This window comes from Varanus komodoensis, unplaced genomic scaffold (assembly GCF_004798865.1).
Source record: "Varanus komodoensis strain SLA01 unplaced genomic scaffold, ASM479886v1 scaffold32, whole genome shotgun sequence".
Lineage (NCBI taxonomy): Eukaryota > Metazoa > Chordata > Lepidosauria > Squamata > Varanidae > Varanus > Varanus komodoensis.
Window position 1 is genome coordinate 10,244,396 of NW_025335798.1, and position 20,172 is coordinate 10,264,567.

Sequence of the window (20,172 nt, forward strand, 5' to 3'; positions counted from 1 at the left end):
TGGAATGAGCTTAAGTGGATTCTGGGGGATGGTGGAGGACAGGAAGGCCTGGAGGAATGTTGCCCATGGGGTCGTGATGGGTCGGACACGACTTTGCGACTAACAACAAACATTAATTCTGTATTTTCATGGTAATGTATTCAAAATCTTGTTCTGCCAAGCTATCACATCTAACTGCACCAAATCTACCTGTTTACCTCACAAGAACCACTTTTTTGCCAATAACTAGTTTAACAAACCTAATTTGATCCTTGCCATTTATTCTATATGTGCTTCTATACTAATACAACTTGATAGTTACAAATTCCATTCTGCTGAACAACTTTAAGCAAATATTCATGTGTAATATTTCTGTGCCTGAAAAAAGCCAATGGAAACAAGAAAAAAGATAAAAAGTTCACTTGGCTCATGCTCCATTGAGACAGGTGTGATTTATAGGTGAATAATTGAACAATGTTTAAATTTGAAGTCATGAAACAAATTTGTGCTAATGCTTTAAGAAGATGATCAGCCATCTCTCTAACAGCCTAATTTATTTTGAAGCTCCTTAGAGTTAAACAGCAGTACAAATCTCTCAGACAAATGCATTTATAATTTCTTTTTAATTTGGCTTTGGCTTGTAGAAGGCTAGTTACTTGCTGTGCCTACAGCATAAGAAAGCTGACCTCGGACAGCAAGAGAACAAGGCTGGGTTTGCAGTTAGAAGGAACAGCAAAGAACTTACCCGCTTAAGTATGCCTGTTAAGTGTGAGTCCCAGTGTAGGCAGTGATGCCCACTTCATCAGGAGGTGCGTCAAACCCCTCCCCCTTGTTCCATCAGATTAAAGAAATTGGATGCATTTTGAGAAGAACTCTTTATTGATCTGCATCACAGCAAGATGCCCTTAAGAAAAGCTTTAAATCCAATGGTTCAAAACCTCAAAGCTGGGAAAAGGTAAGTTGGTGGAAGACTGGAATATTCAATATGGTGGCCATCACAGAAAAGCCTCTTTGGAGGGCAGCAGACCCAAAGGTTAAAATCAAGCTTTCCCACTATATGCTCATGTGGGAGCCCCAGACTACAGTAAGTATTAAATTTACTGCTACTATGATGTTGCACCAAATGGAGAAGGCAGGCTTCCTCCCTAGCTTGAGTATCTGGGAACATCCTTTTCTATGATGGAGTTCTATTCTGTTGCCCCCTGTGCCTATTTCTTGATGATGGGGAACAAGAGACAGATCCCTGCCATCCCTGTCCTTATTTCCTCTTCACCAGCTCTGGCTCTTTCCTCTTGTCCTTCCTTTCTTTTACTTGTCTTTCTCCTCCCTCAGGTCACTCCTCACCTCTTCCAGCATTTCTGTCCACTGACCCTCATCTCCTTCATCCTCTCTAGTTCATCCTTCACCTGTCTTCCCTTTGCTTTAACCATTCATATTCCTATTCTAACCTCCTCTGCTTTGCTTCCTTTGCTCCTCCTCTCTGCTGCTTCCACAATTCTGAGGCCATTTAAACAGCCTGCTCCAGTTGGTCCACAGCAGTGACACAAATTCTTAGTGCTGTCCTGGGCTGCTGAGGCCGGCCCCTGCTTCAACTGGGACAGCATAAAATGTGGTGGTGGACCAAGCGTTTCTCCACATCATGTAAAAGCTGATTCTGAAATTACTATCCTGCCGCAACAAGCACAACTTGGCTGAACTTACTACAAACCGCACGCACACCTGGCTGCTTTTATGGGAAAACGAAAAAGGGAGAGGGAGAAGAAAGTCTTCTGAAAAAAAGGTTGAAAATCTATCTGAAGCTATCTAAAAGCCCCAAGCTATTGTGGTTTATAGTGAAAGCTTAGAACTACTTACAGAAGTTTATAAATATTTCAGAGTGCATTCAAAGCCAATGTGCATATTGTCCTTTCTGCATATCTCCAACTCTAAAGGCACTATGCCCATCAGCAACAGGGAAGTTTCTTAACATATCTCTCTTCTAATTAAGAAGGAATTATGAGCTTCGCCATCCCACTGCTCTGCAAGGGAAATATCTAAACCCAAGTCACAGTGCAGCACTTGAACCAGGAGTTATTCTCTAAATTGATCTTTGAGAGGGGCTGTAATTCACCTTCAATACTTTCCTGCAGGCCATGTGTGTTTTACCTTTCTCTGGATGCTTAAATACACATTCACACTGCACACAGTATCGAGCCATCATCATTTCACCATGATTGCGAATGCTGGGAATGAAAGGGCTGTTGCTGGTGTGCATTTCAGGGCCAGAGTGAAACTTATTCTTCAGATAAGGATGGTGATGCCTGGGAAGAGAGGTCTGCAGATGTAGAGAACTCTAAGAACTGACAGGGTCTGGAAGTGCTGAGAGGGGACAGGGGAGAAGCCCCAGTGAAACCTGGTCTGATCCTTGACCCCATGACGCAGCACTGCGAGAGAAGGGCTAGCCAACAAGAGGGCCTGCGTGCAGCCAGGGGACTTGCCTGTTTCCAGAGGGGTGCTCCCAGAGGGGTAGGGTTGAAGATTACTCAAAAGGAGGGTTCTCTGAAATAGCTTTTAGTTTAGATTCAGCAAACTGATCTATCTATGCACAGAGACTGCCAACTATAGCATGCTGGGTATACATTGGAAATAAAGAGCTTTGGCCAAAGAACTATCTATTGTTTGAAAGAAAGAAGGGTGAAACCTAGTTCCCAGCAGTGAAAAAAAAAGGAGTGCACAACCTCTATGAAAATTCCAAGCAGCACCTGCTCAGTATTCTCAGTGCCTCTGTTTTTCTCTCTCTGTCTGTCATAAGAAACTAAAAAGTCCTGGGACTATATTTAAGCCCCTGTGAAAATTTTAGCTATTTCTTCTTATTTGCTGCTGTTATAAAATCTTATTGATTTTAACTGATTGACAGTATTGTTTTTCACTGCTTTGTCAGCCAGCCTTGCAATTCTTTTGTAGTAAATGTGTGAGATCTAAATTTGTTAACAAAGTTCTAAAGGAAGTAGTGCTGAATGACAGATCATCTTAATTCTATCAACCAGCATTAATAACTCTTGATTTACAACCTGAAAACCTACAATCTTGCCTAAAACAGGGGTAGTGAAATTCATGGGATCCCAGGGTCAGTCCTGGCTACCCCTGGTAGGCCACACAGCAAAATCCTGTGAACAGTAGCAACACGCTCCAAAATAAGTGCTCTGTCAACATAATGTGGTAGCAAACCACTATCGACCCTTTAAAAAGGACAAATTTGGCTGGAAAACCAACACAGAATCTTGGGACTACACATAGAGTTCATTTCTACCTTTAAGGGTTGGTAAACTAGAATTTTCTCCATCCTTAATTTATTTTATAGTCATAATTTTGGTATGTTTGAAACAATGGTCACTTGGGACAACACAGTCACTTATCACAGAGTTATTCAAACCTTAGCAGCTGCAGTCTCCTAGTCAATATGGCAGATTTCCTTCAGATCAAATTGGGTTTGAAATGTCTAGAACCTCTGAGAAAGATTATCTTTCTTGCAATTTAAAAAATCCCCACACCTGAACTGAAATCACCTGCCCCCCTAAAAAAAACCCAAGACCTTTTAAGAATTTAAATAGCTGTAATATATAACCATATAATTTACCTGCACCTGTTCATTTTCCAAGCAGCCTTTTGACCAATTCCAAAGTCCTTTTGAATTTATTTACAGATTTCAAAAGAAGGGTCTTTCTTTCCCACAAGGTCATATTACATGAGTAACCGCATGATGTGACTATTATATCAAAGTATTTCTTTTGTCTCTCAGGAAACACAGAGCAGCCATTTTGGTAGAAAAGAACAGACTGTTTTGCAAGACTTCAGAGGCCTCTCCCCAGATAATGTAGACACAACCTAAACATCCTCAACTTCCCTATTAATACAAAGAAGCATGCCACGGTTGGGAGTTTAGACCAGTGATTATCAAATAGTACAAATGCAGCCCATTTTAACACCAGTAGATCCACTTTGCTTTTCTGCCCTGAGAAGTTATCAGGTCAAATTCGGCTACACATTGAGGCACACTATGAAGAACTAGGACACATAAGCCAAACTAGTGCCACATTCTGCACTGAAGAATCTTAGGTCCTACACTATACGCAGAGAGAGAGAGAATATCAAGGGCTTGAGCCTACAAGGATGGGACAAGCATGGAACTGCCATATTTTCCTATGCAATCATGAGGGATAGGGTGATTAGGTTTGTTCTGTCAAATTGCCCGAGTTCCAATTCTAAGCAGAAGCCTTATGAGATGCCAAGAGGTTTGACTACAGAATCAAGTAACAATTACCATTCAGCCTCTCCTGAGCAGCTTTACACGTGTGTTTCCAAAATACAACATGTGACGTGTGAATCGTATATAAAAATCTTTAAAATATTAGTGTATACATGCTTGAATGCTTGCAGCAATAACTATGCATTCATATTTGATTTTTAACTTGGTCTCCCAAAGCCACTTTTTTCCTACCAGTAACAAATGCTACTATACTTGGTGGTGGTGATAGTGGCACATCTCTATCCTGCTATCTCAAGCAAACTGGAATGGTACATGATTCTTTTATCATCCCCTTTATCTTCACAACAAGTCTGCAAGGTACATTGGGTTTAGTGGCAATAATTGGCACAAGATTATGCAGTGACTTCATAACTGTGTGGGACTTTAAACTTAGGTCTCTCTTCTATCACTGTAAACACTATACAGTACTATGTGCAACTCTATAAAATTAATGCCAGGACATGAAATTTGTAGGCCGTGAAGCTCTGCTTGTGACAAAACATTCTAATTTCACATCATTCGTGTGTATGTGCGTGTGTGCGCGTGCAGTGTTTGCTTCCAAAAAGATGGTGCTAATTTTGAAAAAAAGGTGACCAGGGTTCAAATTCCATTCTCAACCATGGCCAAATCATGAGCTTTTGTTATATTACAGGGAACTGTCAGGTATCTAGAAACATTGACCGAAGGGCATGTCACTCTACACTTAAGGGAACAGCACAGCCAAGAAAGCATGCAAAGCGGGATTATAATTAGATTCACAAATGATTGAAAAAATAACTCAAGAACATGTCAGCCTTCATGAAATATAATATACAAAAGACATTTACAAAATAAATTAGCTATTACTGTTGCTGCACTAGCTTCACAGACCAAGTGTTTAAGCCATATGTTATGGTATTTTTATAGTGATTTCTAATACTTAAAACTATAGGATCTTCTACTTAATCCCAATTCATATCAGAGTAATTTCATGACTGAAGATTTAGATGACTTATATTTCCAAGCTAAGATTGCCACTCCTCATACTTTTTCTAACAAAAAGATGATGAGTCAAGGGTCCATTAGAAATCCAGTCTTTCATACTGTACCTAGCCAGCAGCAATTTCTTCTATATATTTGTATTTTAGCCTGTCTTGGAAATCCCAAAATGCTCTGCAAAAAGGTCCTAATAATCACCCATCCAAGCACTGATGAAGTTCACATTCACATACATTGAACAATAATGCAGTGTCTGGTCCTCCAAAATCATTGCCTGAATCCTTTGTGTTTATGTTTGCAACCTTCATTTCAAAGATGAAACATACACAAAGAGAATCTTAAGACATACCTGGCATCACAAACATGCTGACGTCCCACACCTTGGATGATTCTTTTATCTCACAAAAGGCCTAGTGGGATTTGTATCTATCCTCCCTACCACAAGAGTTCTCCAAAGCAGCTTTCATTTATTACAACTCACCAAAATGCATCATGGAGAAAATGTTTTATAGCTCCTTTGAAAGCTGTCAATGATCTTGGCAGATGGAGCTGAATTTTTGCTGTGATATATCCTGGCTGCTCTTGCTACTGCTGTGAAAGGAAGATTGTCTTTAAAATGCTTCTCTCGTACCCATCCTTCCAGCAACCTCTGGCACCACAGCCCATACCGCCTGCTGCTTTTTCTAAGGAGGTGATAAATGCTTCTTCCTGAGGTCTTCAAGCCACTTTTTTCCAGCCACTTGTCACTGTCCCATACTATGCTATCTAGGTGTGTAGATATGCCTGCACACCCATGCTGTGTTTTGCAGTTGTCCCTCTTATTCAGCATTTGCAGTCCCTGTCCCACATCCATTCTGGACAGTTCGGTGAAGCCACTGTCTCTTTATCTGGTTCCTGGCACAGAAGATGCTCCAATGAATTACTAGCATCTTGAATAGGTCAGAAGGAAACTGGCTGTATATGGCAGCCATAAATTTCTTAAGGCATTTTTCTTGGGATATCCTCATCTGGAGAAAAGCTAGGACAGTCTAGCACATGTTTCATAAGCATCAGAAGTAAAAGGGAAAGCAGGCAAACCGTAAGTCATGCTTTGTTATATTCTATTAAATATTTTTGTGGCAAGGCACCCATGTTTTATATCTTTATTTCTAAACTGTACTAAGTGCATCCTGCATCGCTTTATGTGGTTAAATATAATATGAAAATACTAGAATTGTCCTTTAGCTGGCATGTACTAGCTATTTTGTCCTTACATACAAATGTAAGTTAAACATTTTTTCCTATGCTCCCAAAGTTGTTACAAAAGTTGATTTGCTCACTTCATTGGCCTGGAAGAATCCCAAAAAGGATGAGGCATACCTAAATATATTCAGATGGGGACAGAAATGTATTCCACCAATGCAGATTCAGGAATGGAATATTTAACGATAACCTCAACTACTTATATATATTTCTATATTTAGACACAAAACTTACATAATGCTTGGTAGCATAAACTCTTTACATTGTTTAGATACAAATACATAAACTATAAAAACAAAAATAGGTTACAAACCAACAAAACAGAAAAAGGTGACTACTAGTCAGGAAAAGACTAAGCAAACAAACTTATCTTTAAGAGATGTCAACAGCTTGCCTGGACCACACTGTCAGAAAGCATTTCAGAGATGGGGTGCTACTACCAAAAAGGCCAATTTATGTGCTGTTACTTGATGACATACTGTTGGTCATGGGATGACCAGTAAAACCTCCTCGGACAGTCTCAAGGATCAATTTGGTCTACATAGAAGAAGACAACTAGGAAGTATCTTGAGCCCTCCTGTTGGAAGAATAGCGACCCACAGCCTCCCAAATTCACAATTCAAATTTGGTAAGCAAATATAGAAATATTTGGCCAAAAGAAGTATTTGAGAGAAGATATTTGTTAGTACTTTTGGTCATTTTTGTAGTAATAGGCTGGCATAATATAATGGGTAAGAAAGTGATGTATAAACCACAAAGTACCCTGTTCAACTCTCACTTCAACTCTGAACCCAGTGTGCAGTCTCAAGCAACCCATGCAATCTCAGCACTACATCACACAGTTTTTACGAGGTTGACTATCAGACACAAGGGAGAGAAAACATTACATAAATACTTGTATTGCCATAGCTTAAATGCTTATTTATAAATAAGCACTTCTTTATGGTGGTATTGTTTTCATTTTATCTTTTTTAAAGATAAATATCTAGCTATTAGATATTTACTTAGCTGAAAGAACTGCTCAGAACTGTTCCCTTTATGACAACTTACTTCAATTTAATTTTAAATCTCACAACATGAAAAGTTGCAGTGGATCAACTCAACTTGCCAAGTATCCTAAAAAGTGCAAAGGTTGTCAGTTCCATTCAATCTAGTCTGCAGGAGGCTGATTGGCATGTAAAGGATGCATTATCCTGACCGTTAGGACATATTCACCATCAGTACATGGAGTCCTGGTTTTGCACATGTGGACAATCCTTAACTGAAAAAAGATTTTACTGCTTCTGTAATCCTTGGGTGATGACAGCTTTCTGCTTCATTAACTACTCATTTTTATCACATTTTTCCCTAGAATGCATGGCAATTTTCTTCTCTTTAGCATTATTACTATGTTTCTAAAATCCCTCTATGTAAATTATACCTTTGCTTTAAGATCAACCTTTGAGGATGCGTGCAAGCTGAAAAAGCAATCTCTTTTACAGGTAGCATTCAGAGAATGAGCTGGAGAAACAATCTTGCTCCAATTAGAAGATTCTAATTTACCTGGCTCCAACAATGAGTTGATTCCTATTGGCATCCAGAGCAAGCTGAGAGAAATCCCGTACACCTGTATACGTGAAATTTGAGACCCAGGGCTTCAGATCTATGAAGAAAATTAAAAACGAGAAATAATAACACTGTATGATAAGCAAGAATTTATCCAGGATATTCAGCTAATAGATTTTTCTGCTAAGTAACTGTCCAAAGTATATTTAATATTCTGTTAAAGGACCTTTTGATTTATTTCAGGTCTTGCCAATATGCAAACCACCATAAGCATGGGGTAGCTTCAGAAATTAGTTTTGTCTTTTACATGGTGAACAACTTTAACAGGATTAGCAGTAGCTTCAGGCCTAACAAGGTCTATGCCTGCCCATCTCAGGGGTGATCCCAACTTAACATTTTTTTTTTCTTTTTCAAATTGCACTGAAGGAAACTTATGTGAGAACACACATTAAAAACCCTAAACAACCTGTAAACCCAAACATAAAATCTGATTCTGTGAGAGGTGAAAGAACAGGAGAAGTAGGTGGACAGAATAAAGGAAGTGAGGTAAGGACTTGCTAGTGAGCCTTTTCAGAATGGAAGAGGGAATGAATGTAGTGAGCCAAGCTTCTCCTTCCAAGCAATATCAGTCTCACCAGCAATTTTTTGCTAATAATCTTTTATTATTACATTCAAGTCTCTGAGAATACACAGTGACATACTGAACCCTTTCTGCCATTCATTACACAAAACTCTCTTTATGAACCCTTCTATGTCTCATGCCTGGGGGATGGGCGTTGTGAAAGCTGGCACACCGTTGCTCCTCCCATTGTTCCCCCAGCTGGACCTCTGATGATGACATCTAGTGACTGGGTCTACCTCTTCAGGAGGCGGGAGTCCCCATCAGAAAAACTACCCATTTCAAAGCCTCCTCCTTCGGCTTGCAACGCCTCCCTGTTCCATGATTGAATGGATTGGTCCCTTCATCTGTCCTCAGGCTAATCTCCCCACAGCTAACTCCTGTGCAGTCTCAGGACCTTGAACTGCAGCTGGGGTTTGAACTGTCTCAAAAACAATCTCTCCTTCAGAATCTGAGCTGTGAGACCCACCCAAATGAATAGCCTCCCATGAACGTGCCCGAAATCTGACAGCACATGCACGCACAGTAAGTAGGGTGGGCCTTCCCCCTTCTGTCCTCTCCTACAAATTCCCCTCCTACACAACTTGGACAGTAGGGTACAGATCAAGTAGTAATATATTTTCATACGATTTTCTAACCTAATCAACTGATTTGAAGAAGGATGGGAATCCCTTTTTGTTACAATGGGATTTCAGTAGATATAGCTTTCTGGTCATGCAAATAAAAAGTGGGAGAGTGTCCTCTCAAAATAAAGAGAAGGAGAGGGAGGAGGAGGGGAGGGAGGGCATATGAGCCATTAAAGGGCTACTATTAAGCATCTTTATCTAAATATCTAATTGCCACTTTTTGATGTTAAACATTCAGCAACATGTAGCTGCCCTACATGGCACTTTTGAGCAAAGTTTCATTGAAAACAGCTTCAAAATCTTAAACGTTTTGAAAATTAATAGACATTTTTATACTATTGCCTGATTCTCCAGTTAAAGACAGCCCTGAGTAGGCTTACTTAATGGGAGCAGACTAAACTAGCCCTGAATTATTCTAGCAGAGGAAAGGCTACTATGCAAGACCAACTTCCTACAAAGTCACTGAAAGATTTAAGTCTTCAATTTATATGTGGCACAACTTCCCAATCCTTGAAAAGGTGATCAATGAGTGTACTAGAATAGCAAAATATACCAGCACAACATGACAGCCACCAGTACACCAATAAAAGTGTAGTAAATAATTCCCCGTACTACCATGGTGAGAATCAAAATGTTACCACAGATTCTATATGTTCAACCATCTACACTTCTTTGTATTAAAATATAAATCTGAGAAGGGAAAAGGAAAGGGAAATGAGTTCAGAACAAATGTGAATTTTTCAAGAAAAAGCAAGCAAACAAATAAACAAATTTTACATCCCTGTGAATTTGGTTTTCACTGTCTGCATGTGTTTTAAATGGGTATTCTTCCTTGAAAGAAAAAAATCAGTCCAAACTATACTAACATTCAAATGTAGATAAGTATTTACATATGTATTTTTAAACATGTTTATCTCAAAGCAAGCATTTCTTACTATGCTTTTCCCCAAGCTGAGAGCTATGTAGGAAATGCAAAATCCAATGGATACCAAAAGTTCTCCTCTGCTCATTAGTCTAGTTTATGTCATAATTTGCAATGATCAAACTAATCAAGTATTGCTAATTCCAGTTCAAGAGGTGTTGGGAACAAAAAATTCCTGAGAGGCATCCAAAATACTTTTTCTTCTAATATAGCATTTCATCCCTAGAATAAAGACTCTTCGAAACTGTATGTTCCCTATAAATATTTAATTATTTATTTAATGAATTTATATGTTGCTACAATAGCCATATCTGGGCTCTGAGTGGCTCAGTGTATAAAAATATGAATCAATCATATAAGAAATCAGAAAATATGAATCATCCATCTATTTTATCTCAGGTCAGAGCTTCTCCAGTAATTCAGTGTGTGTGTGGGTGTATGTGTGCATGTGTGTGTATATATATGTCAGGGAGCGGGGGAGAGAGAGTATTTCCAAGATGACCAAAACTTATACTCTTTGGGTGAATTGCAAACAGTTAAAATGAAAGAAAGTATCAAAGAAAGGATTAAAAATATAGCATAGCAGTGTAATTATTTAAAATTTTAGAAAGTGCAATGCTAAAGAAACAGTAATTGTTCAAACTGCTATAAAACTCTGGAAGAAATTCTCTAAAACACCTGCGATTAAAAAAAGTTCTTTTCCTGATGCTAAAAAGATAACAACATAGGCACCAGGTGAACTCTTTTGAGAGTTCACTCCTTAAATGAGGTGTCACAACTGAGAAAACTCCATCTCTTGCAGCTGCCAGTCTAGCTTCCTTCAGCAAGAGCTCCCTGTTCCTCTCAAAAAGAGACCCCCAAAATCCAGGGATCACCTTGCAGCTAAAGTGTGCAGTTTAAGAACTGGCATCCTGCTGTCTTCTCAGGTTCCATTAATGCACAAAGCAAGAAACTCACTATAATTCAGCAAGGGCAATCTGAAAGCATCCTTTTCCTAGTGCAGCAGAGGGTTAGCAATCCACCAAAAGTGTTAGTAATGTGCAAAACTTGCAGGAAGTGCAAAAATGTCACCTCCAGTATTTTCCTCGCTAATGAACCCCTGTCTTCTTTAACATAGATCTTTGGCTTCATGAAATTTGTCTGAACCAAATCTATGGAAATAGTATGCTTCAGGCAGGTGAGCTGGATAATGCGTGCACTCCCCAGATGCCTGGGCAGTTATGTTCTCTGATAGGAGGGTCATTTTACAACAATGAACCCTTTTAAGAATGCTGGTCTGATGCTCTAATTTTCTCTTGTCATTTCCTTCCCACTTGAGTTTTTCCCAGCCTAACCCATTACAATGAGGTAGCAGAAAATATGAGATGTGTCTGCCTCCCTTTCTCTTTCTTACTTTTTTCCTTTCCACTTCTTCATCTCCAAACCCTGCTTCAGAGTTATCTCTTTTTCAATCACAAACACAGAGAAAATTGCAGGTAAAGAACTGTGGGGTGAAAAATATATGTGCTGCAGATAGCTCTATCCTTCTTATGATCATTTTAAATGTCAGTCAAGCCCAGGAAATAACAGGCAACTGTCTTGATTTCTATTTACGACTGCAGGTGGCAGAACATATAAAGAAAGCCTTTCCAATTATTAAATTAAAGGCAGGGAGACATGCATCTTCATAGCAGAATTCAAGCCTTTAAGGCCACATAGTTGGCAAATGATTAAACACAGCATGCTCCTCTGCACTAAGATCTAACCATCACTCAACCAGAATTATGCTGAACTCTTCTACTGACCCTACTGTACCCGCACCTTTCTGTAAAAGGAAGGGCGATAACAAGGGGGAAGAGCAACCGAAAAAGTATTTCGGGTTCTTTTCATTCACCATAATAAATTGTATCAAGTTAAGGTCACAGGCATCCCCAAGGGCACCACACAGCTTTTATCCTAAAGAATGTGCCATAGAAACATATGAAGGTAAGTACGTTATTACGCCTGCTCCACATTAGATGGAGTTTGCTTACATTTGACTCTTCTTGGAGAGCTGACTTTTCTCTTTTACTTTTTTCCCCTTGTTGTGCTTCGCTTCAGAGCCATCTCTTTAATTTTGGCTAAAAGCCCTCAGAAACCAGACCATGTTTACATTTGCAAATGTATCTCTACATAAACACCATGAAAAATTTAAACTGAAAAAGACCCCCAGCTTCTGCATCACTGGAAGCAAAGCAGGAAATCTAGAAATGAACACATTCAGGACCAATCATCAAGGCCTCCTTTATGCTTTGACTCCCCAAACTTTGCCCTTCAGAGGGGAAAGAACCACATTTTCTGTCCTTGCTCAAAAAACTTTAAAAAAATGCATTAGTTTCAGACAACTACAAAACGAGCACCATGATCCAGGTTTACAACATCCCTCTATAGGTCAGACAGGCTGTATAGAAAAGGCTCTAATTTTCAAATACTTTCAACTTTCATAGAGAACTGTCTTTTCTTTTATAGAAGAGAACAAGATAGTGATAGTAGCATGGGCAACTCCGTGAGGCTAAGCCAGTGCAGTCTTCCCCAACCAGGTGCTCTCCAGATGTTTGACTACAACTTCCACTATTTCAAGCTAGTAGGGCCATTGCAAGTCCAACTCATCTGGAGGCCACCAGGCTGGGACAGGCTGGGTAACCATACTGGACTAGAACTGGGAAAAACCATGTCCAAGTCGTCACTCAACCGCGAGTCAGCCAGCCATTTTTTCTTTGCATTAACTCATCACAGATTTGTGCCAGGATAATCTGAAGAGGTGAAAGAATGATGTACATCATGCTGTGAATTTATTAGATAAAGGACAGGATACAGATGTGAGAAATAAACACTTGTCAGTCTTCTAGGCAGTTTTGTCAGTCAATCCTTTAGCCAAAAGCCTTGTATAATGCCTGCCTTTGCTTTCTACTAGCAGCCAAACATACTTTGTTCTGAAGGGTAAGTGTCTTCATTTTGACTGTTAGAAGTGCTGTTTGACTGTTAGAAGTGCTGTATCAAGAAACTTGCAGAAAACTTCCACACTGAATGAGAGTTGGCTTTGTGTTAAATCCAAATAAAAGAGAACCTTCTGTCCATCCCAACAGTAGAAAAAATGCATTTGGTTGGGGGTAAACCCATTCTCAGGGAGGAGTACATGGAACCCACCCTCTTTGATAGCTTCCATATGCACAAGACTCTTAAGGTAAACTCAAACAGCCTTTAATTGTAAGTCTTTGACTCACTACCGCACTGAGGCCCAGCCAGTTCGTGTCTGTGGTAAAGGCTAACCCATCCTCACTGACTGGATGACCTCTCAGGCATCCTTCCATTTCACCTTTGTCCTCATACCTAACTGCTTGGCAACCAACAGCCAGAGCTGTGAGGATGACTTGACCCAATGAGTCCTGGTTATCTCTTACAGAGGGAACTTGAGAGAGGGACTTCTAGTGGCCGTGGAGAGCCATTGACAATCAAGGAAGACAATACTAAACCAGATGGACCCACATCCTGTGTTTCTTGCTGAGTTCAAAATGCTGTTAGCAGGGTCTTGGTAAACAAGAACATAAGAAGAGACTTACTGGATCAGGCCAAGAGTCTGCCCAGCAATCTGTTCACACAATAGCCAACTAGCTGCCCACAGGATACCCACAAACATATAATGAGTAAAATGGCACCTTGCACCCATGTTCCCCAGCAACTGGTGCACATAGGCATACTGTCCCTCATATTGGAGGCAGCATATAGTAGCCACTGTTAGCCTTATCCTCCATGAATTTGTCCAATATTCCTTTAAAGCCATCCAGATGGGTGGCCAACCACTACATCCTTAGAAGTGAATTGTATTGCTTAACTATATAATATGCAAAGATACTTAGGATCAAAATATAAACTCATGTCACTCATGTGTGTTTTCCACTGTCTTGTACGGCTTTGTATTGAGAAGATGAAATTAGAGAAACTACTGCACCCCAAGGCCAAGTAAATGAGTTTATAGACAGGATCTGCTAGCTCCCTCTTCCTTTAAATCCCTCTTAAAACCTACAATGAACAGCTTTACATCAGCTCAGGCTATTTATCCAACAGGACCTATGATATAAGAAATGTGCTTAGGACTGCAGTCTAAAATGCTTGCTTTTTTGGTAAAAGCAAAGCTGGCCTTCAGTAAGTGTTCATAGGATGTGTCAGCACAGAAAGCATGTAATCTATGGATGGCCAATTGATACTGTAATCCCTCCTGCAGGAGCCTCATGGTGTTGAATGGCTGATGAAAATAAGAACACCTTGAAAGACATACCTACAAGCAGTCAAAAGTAAAGCATCCCTGAGGATACAAATCCAGAGAACCACAAGCACCTTCAGCAATGCCTTTAATTAGCCTTCAGGCTGGAGATTTATATCAGAGAGCATTGTCATAAAATAAAGCTGATTCAACAATAAACACTTCAGTAATAAAGCAAAACATATTATACTGCTGGGTACCTGCCAGACCCAGTGGGCATAAATAAATTCTTGCCTTGTGAATATCCCAGCCACTACTGGAATCTTAAGAGTCACATAATCGCGTGTGCTCGCTCGCTCTCTCCCTCTCCCTCTGTGTCTGTCTGTGTCAGAGAAAGATTTTAGCCATTGTAAACAGTGCCTATATTCTGTGCTAGATCCCATTCACAGAGAGTCAAAATATTTTTTCTTTCTCAAATGTTCCAAATAGCCACCTTTACATCAAAGCCAAATACTACTTCTAGTCTGTGGGTATGGATTTAAGTTGAAGACATGTCTAGAGTTTTTGTTCTTAGTGATGGGTGATCTAGACAGACTGGGGATTTTGTTGGTGTACCGTCCACCCTTCTGTCCAACAGACTCCCTGCCTGAGCTGACAGAGGTTGTCTCAGACTTGGTGTTGGGTGCCCCCAGGATGTTGGTTCAGGGAGGGCTTCAATTTCCACTTTATCCAGGGAAGCTTAGGACTTCATGGCTGCCATGACAGCCATGGAGCTATCTGAACATGTGATAGAGTCAACACATGAAAAAGGTCACACCATTGACTTGCTTTTTTCCCCCCACTGGACAGGAAGATGTTCTGGAAGTGAGAAAATTAACAGCTATCCCTTTGTCAAGGTCAGATCACTTCCTTGTCAGCTTTAGGATTTCAGTTTCTTTCCCCCTCCATAAGGGTGGGGACCCTATTAAAATAGTCTGCCCTTGGAGTCAGATGATCCCTGAGGTTCCTGGAGAATTTCTGGTTGACATGACTGGTGTTCCTGTTGAAACCCAGGTCACTCTGTGGGATAAGAAAGTGACCTAGGCAATCAACTTGATCGCACCTAAATGCCCTCTTCCCGCTTGCACAGCTTGTGAACCACCTTGATATACTCCTGAGCTGAGAGCGATGAAGCAAGCTGGAAGATGGCTAGAGCGCAAGTGGAGGAAAACCCATGCAGAATCTGACCAAACACAAGTAAGGGCTCATTATTGAGCATACACTGTGGTGGCGAAGGTGTCAAAGAAGAGATTCTTTCCACTATCATTCCATCCTTTTTTAACTGTCCAGCAGAGCTATTTCAGGTGGTTACTGGCCTTTTACACTCTGGCCCTTGGGTGGACCCTACGGAACCCTCAGCCTGCACAATACTTTGTGGGTAGAATCACTCAGATCCACCATGGATTGGACTCCACAGTTAGAGTTAGTCCTGTACAGGAGGTATCTAGTGTTCCATCTTTATCCAGTCCTGTTGGATGAGTTTCAATTATTGCAGCATGAGGATGTGGGCAAAGAGTTTGGACAGGTCTTGTCCCACCACCAGTATACACAACCCCTGCCCTTCCTGGTTGGTCACTAAGGCCAGGGAAGCTATGCTACCCAGGATGCAGGAGGTCATCAACACCTCTCTGAGGGAAGGTCTGGTTCCCTCTCCTTTGAAGGAGCAGATGATCAGGCCACTCCTGAAGAAGGTGACCCAGGACCCAGAGGATGCCACCAATTATAGACCAGTGTCTTACATCCCTTTTTTGGGCAAGGTGCTCAAGAGGGTAGTGGTGGGTCAACTCCAGGCACACTTTGAGGAAACTGTCCACCTAGACAAGTGATGGCGAACCTTTCAGAGACAGAGAGCCCAAACTGCAACCCAAAACCCATTTATCTATCGCAAAATACTAACACTACAATAAACCCTGACAACTGAGGTTTTAGTTTAGAAAAACAACTCACAGCCAGTCCAAGCAAATATATATATATATACCCTTGACAGTGGACTGACTAGCCATGCGAAAGCTCAGATGAGTCGCGACTAGTAAGCTGTGGCTTGTGACGTCATTGCCTGGTGCTGCTATGCCTTTCTTGAGCATACGCATGGTCCCTATGTGCGCTGTTATCCAATGCTTGGCTGCTGGGGCGATGCTGGGGTGACTTGGCTTGGGTGCTGACAGAGAGGGCTCTGCATAGCCGCTGTGGCACACGTGCCATAGGTTGACCAGCACTGCCCTAACCCTATCCTGGTGCACTCCCCTAACCCTAATATACGGCTAAAGTTCAATTGAAAAAAGCGATTTGGAAAAAGCCTTCCTTGCATAGCTCTTTCTGCACAGCTCATCATTTCTGCACATTCTAAACACATTCCAACTATCAAAATCATGCCAGGACAGCTCATTTTCTAACCCCAACCCTACCCGGGTGCACACCCCTAACGTTAATAGAGGGCTAAAGGTCCACGGAAAATGATGTGATTTTGAAAAAGCCTTCCCTGAGTAGCTTTTTCTGCACAGCTCAACATTTCTGCCCATTCTGAACACATTATAACCATCAAAATCATGCCATCACACCTCATTTTTCTAACTCTAACCCTACCTCAGTGCACATCCCTAACCCAAATATAGGGCTAAAGTTCCATTGAAAATAATGTGATTTTGAAAAAGCCTTGAGTAGCTTTTTCTGCACAGCTCAACATTTCTGCCCATTCTGAACACATCCCAAGCATCAAAATCATGCCAGGACCCCTCATTTTTCTAACCCTAACCCTACCCTGGTGCACACACCAAACCCTAATATAGGGCTAAAATTCCATTAAAAATAGGGTGATTTTGAAAAATCCTTCCTTGAATAGCTTTTTGTGCACAGCTCAACATTTCTGCCCATTCTAAACACATTCCAAACATCAAAATCATGCCAGAACACCTCGTTTTTCTAACACTAACCCTACCCTGGTGCAAATCCCTAACCCTAATAGAGGGTGAAAGTTCCATTGAAAAAAGGGCGATTTTGAAAAAGCCTTCCTTGAGTAGCCTTTTCTGCACAGCTCATCCTTCCTGCCCATTCTAAACACATTCCAACCATCAAAATCATGCCTGCTGTGGCCCGTGTGCCATAGGCTCACTACCACTGACCTAGACCCATTCCAATCTCTTTTCAGGCCTGGTTTTAGCACAGAAACCCCCTTGGTGGCCCTGTGGAATGACCTTTGCTGGGACCGATTTAAGCTATCAACAATAACATGGTCCTGGGGGACTTCAATCTCCACGCCGAGACTGCTCTGACTGGGGCGGCTCAGGACTTCATGGCCTCCATGACAGCCATGGGGCTGTCTCAACATGTCACAGGCCCAACCCATGAATGTGGACACACGCTGGACCTGGTTTTCTCGACGGGGCAGGAGGAGGGTGGTCTGAGGGTGAGGAATTTGTGTCTGACACCCCTGTCACGGTCAGATCACTTCCTCGTGAGGTTTGTGCTCGAGAGCGGCCTTTCCCTCTGTAAGGGTGCGGACCCGATTGTGTGGGTCCACCCTCGGAGCCAGATGGATCCAGATGGATTCCTGAAGGCCCTGGGGGAGTTTCCGGCTGACAAGACTGGTGCTCCTGTCAAGGCTCTGGTCAAACTATGGAATGGGGAAATAACCAGGGCTATTTACACGATCGCTCCTAAGTGTCCTCTCCCGCCGGGCAGAGCCCACTCTTCCCCTTGGTATACACCTGAATTGTGGGCGATGAAGCAGGCTGGGAGACGTCTAGAGCATAGGTGGAGGAACTCATGGGATGAATCTGACCAAACACACTTAAGAGCTCATTATTGGGCCTAGGCTGTGGCGGTGAGGGCGGCGAAAAAGAAATTCTTCTCTGTTTCCATTGCCTCCTCACAATGCCATCCGGCGAAACTTTTTCGGGTGATACAAGGGCTGGTTCGTCCCTGCCCTAAGAAAGATCCGGTTCCACCCTCAAAGGCCCACTGTGACGATTTTGCCAAGCATTTCAGGGAGAAAATCGCTCAGATTCATCATGAGCTGGACTCCACTAGTGATTCAGAGGCTTCTGGGGAGATACCAATGTTGCTGTCTGGTCCAAAATTGATGGATGAATTTCAGTTACTGCGGCCTGATGATGTGGACAAGGTGCTTGGACGAGTACGTCCCACCACTTGCCTATTGGACCCTTGCCCATCTTGGCTAATTAACAACGCCAAGCACGGGATAGGGACCTGGATCTTGAAAGTGGTTAACGCCTCTCTGAGGGAGGGCCGGGTACCTGCCCCTTTAAAGGAGGCGGTAGTCCAACCGGTCCTGAAGAAGGCATCACTGGATCCAGAGATGACCACTAATTATAGACCAGTGGCCAACATCCCATTTCTGGGCAAGGTGTTGGAGCGGGTGGTGGCGGGACGACTCCAAGCTCTCTTGGATGAAACTGATTTTCTGGACCCATTTCAGTCCGGCTTCAGATCCGGGTACAGTACTGAATCTGCCTTGGTCACCCTGTACGATGATCTGTGCAGGAAGAAAGACAGGGGGAGTGCGTCCCTGTTGGTTCTCCTGGACCTCTCAGCAGCTTTCGATACCATCAACCATGGTATCCTTCTGGATAGGCTAGCAGGATTGGGAGTTGGAGGCACTGCTTTGCAGTGGTTCCGCTCCTATCTCAATGGCCGATTCCAGAAGGTGATGCTGGGGGACTATGGCTCTGCGCCATGGCAACTATGCCATGGGGTTCTGCAGGGTTCCATCTTGTACCCCATGCTATTTAACATCTACATGAAACCACTGGAGGAGGTCATCAGGAGGTGTGGGCTGAGGAATCATCAGTATGCTGATGATACCCAGCTCTACCTCTCATTCTCTACCAATCCAGGTGAGGCAATGGCTGTACTGAACTGGTGCCTGGCCAAGGTAATGGGCTGGATGAGGGCCAATAAACTGAAGCTCAATCCAGACAAGACGGAGGTCCTGTTGGTTGGCAGATCAGGCTTCAGGGAAAGGGACCTGAACTTAGTCCTGAATGGGGTTGCACTCCCTCTGAGGGGCAAGGTCTGCAGCTTGGGAGTGTTCCTCGACCCAGAGCTTTCACTGGAAGCTCAGGTGACAGCGGTGGCAAGGAGCGCTTTCTTTCAGCTTTGGCTGATCCATCAGCTGCGTACCTACCTGGAGAACGACTGCCTGGCAACAGTGACATGCGTTGGTGACTTCCCAACTTGACTTCTGTAACACGCTCTACATGGGGCTGCCCTTGAAGATGGTCCGGATACTTCAATTGGTTCAAAATAGAGCTGCCAGGCTGCTGACGGGGACTGGGCGTTATGTTCACATGACTCAAGTTCTCCATCAGCTTCACTGGCTCCCCATTGAAGTCCGGGCCCAATTCAAGGTGTTGGTTATGACCTATAAAGCCCTTAACGGCTTGGGTCCTGGTTACCTGAAGGAGCGCTTACCTTCATATATGCCCGCCCGCCCCTTGAGATCAGCGGGAGAGGCCCTTCTCCGGGAACCCTCCGTGAAGGATATTAGGAGGGTAAGTACTCGGAGGAGGGCTTTCTCTGCGGTGGCGCCCAATCTATGGAATGCGCTCCCCAGAGAGGTCCACCTGGCACTGTCGTTATTTGTTTTTCGGTGCCAGGCGAAGACCTTTTTATTCAAACGTTATTTTAATTGTTAATATCATTTATTTATTTATTTTATTCTTGGCCAGGTTGACTCAAATTACATTGTTTTTATATTGT

The 20,172-nt window shown here is 42.3% G+C and overlaps 1 protein-coding gene across 1 annotated transcript in view; it reads right to left on the minus strand.

Annotated features, from left to right (window-relative positions):
- Positions 1-20,172, minus strand: part of SEMA5B (semaphorin 5B) — a 303,228-nt gene that overhangs the window by 165,882 nt on the left and 117,174 nt on the right. The window contains exon 4 of the mRNA XM_044438272.1: positions 8,027-8,126. Coding sequence (XP_044294207.1) covers positions 8,027-8,126 — 100 coding nt within the window. The remainder of the gene's footprint in view (positions 1-8,026; positions 8,127-20,172) is intronic.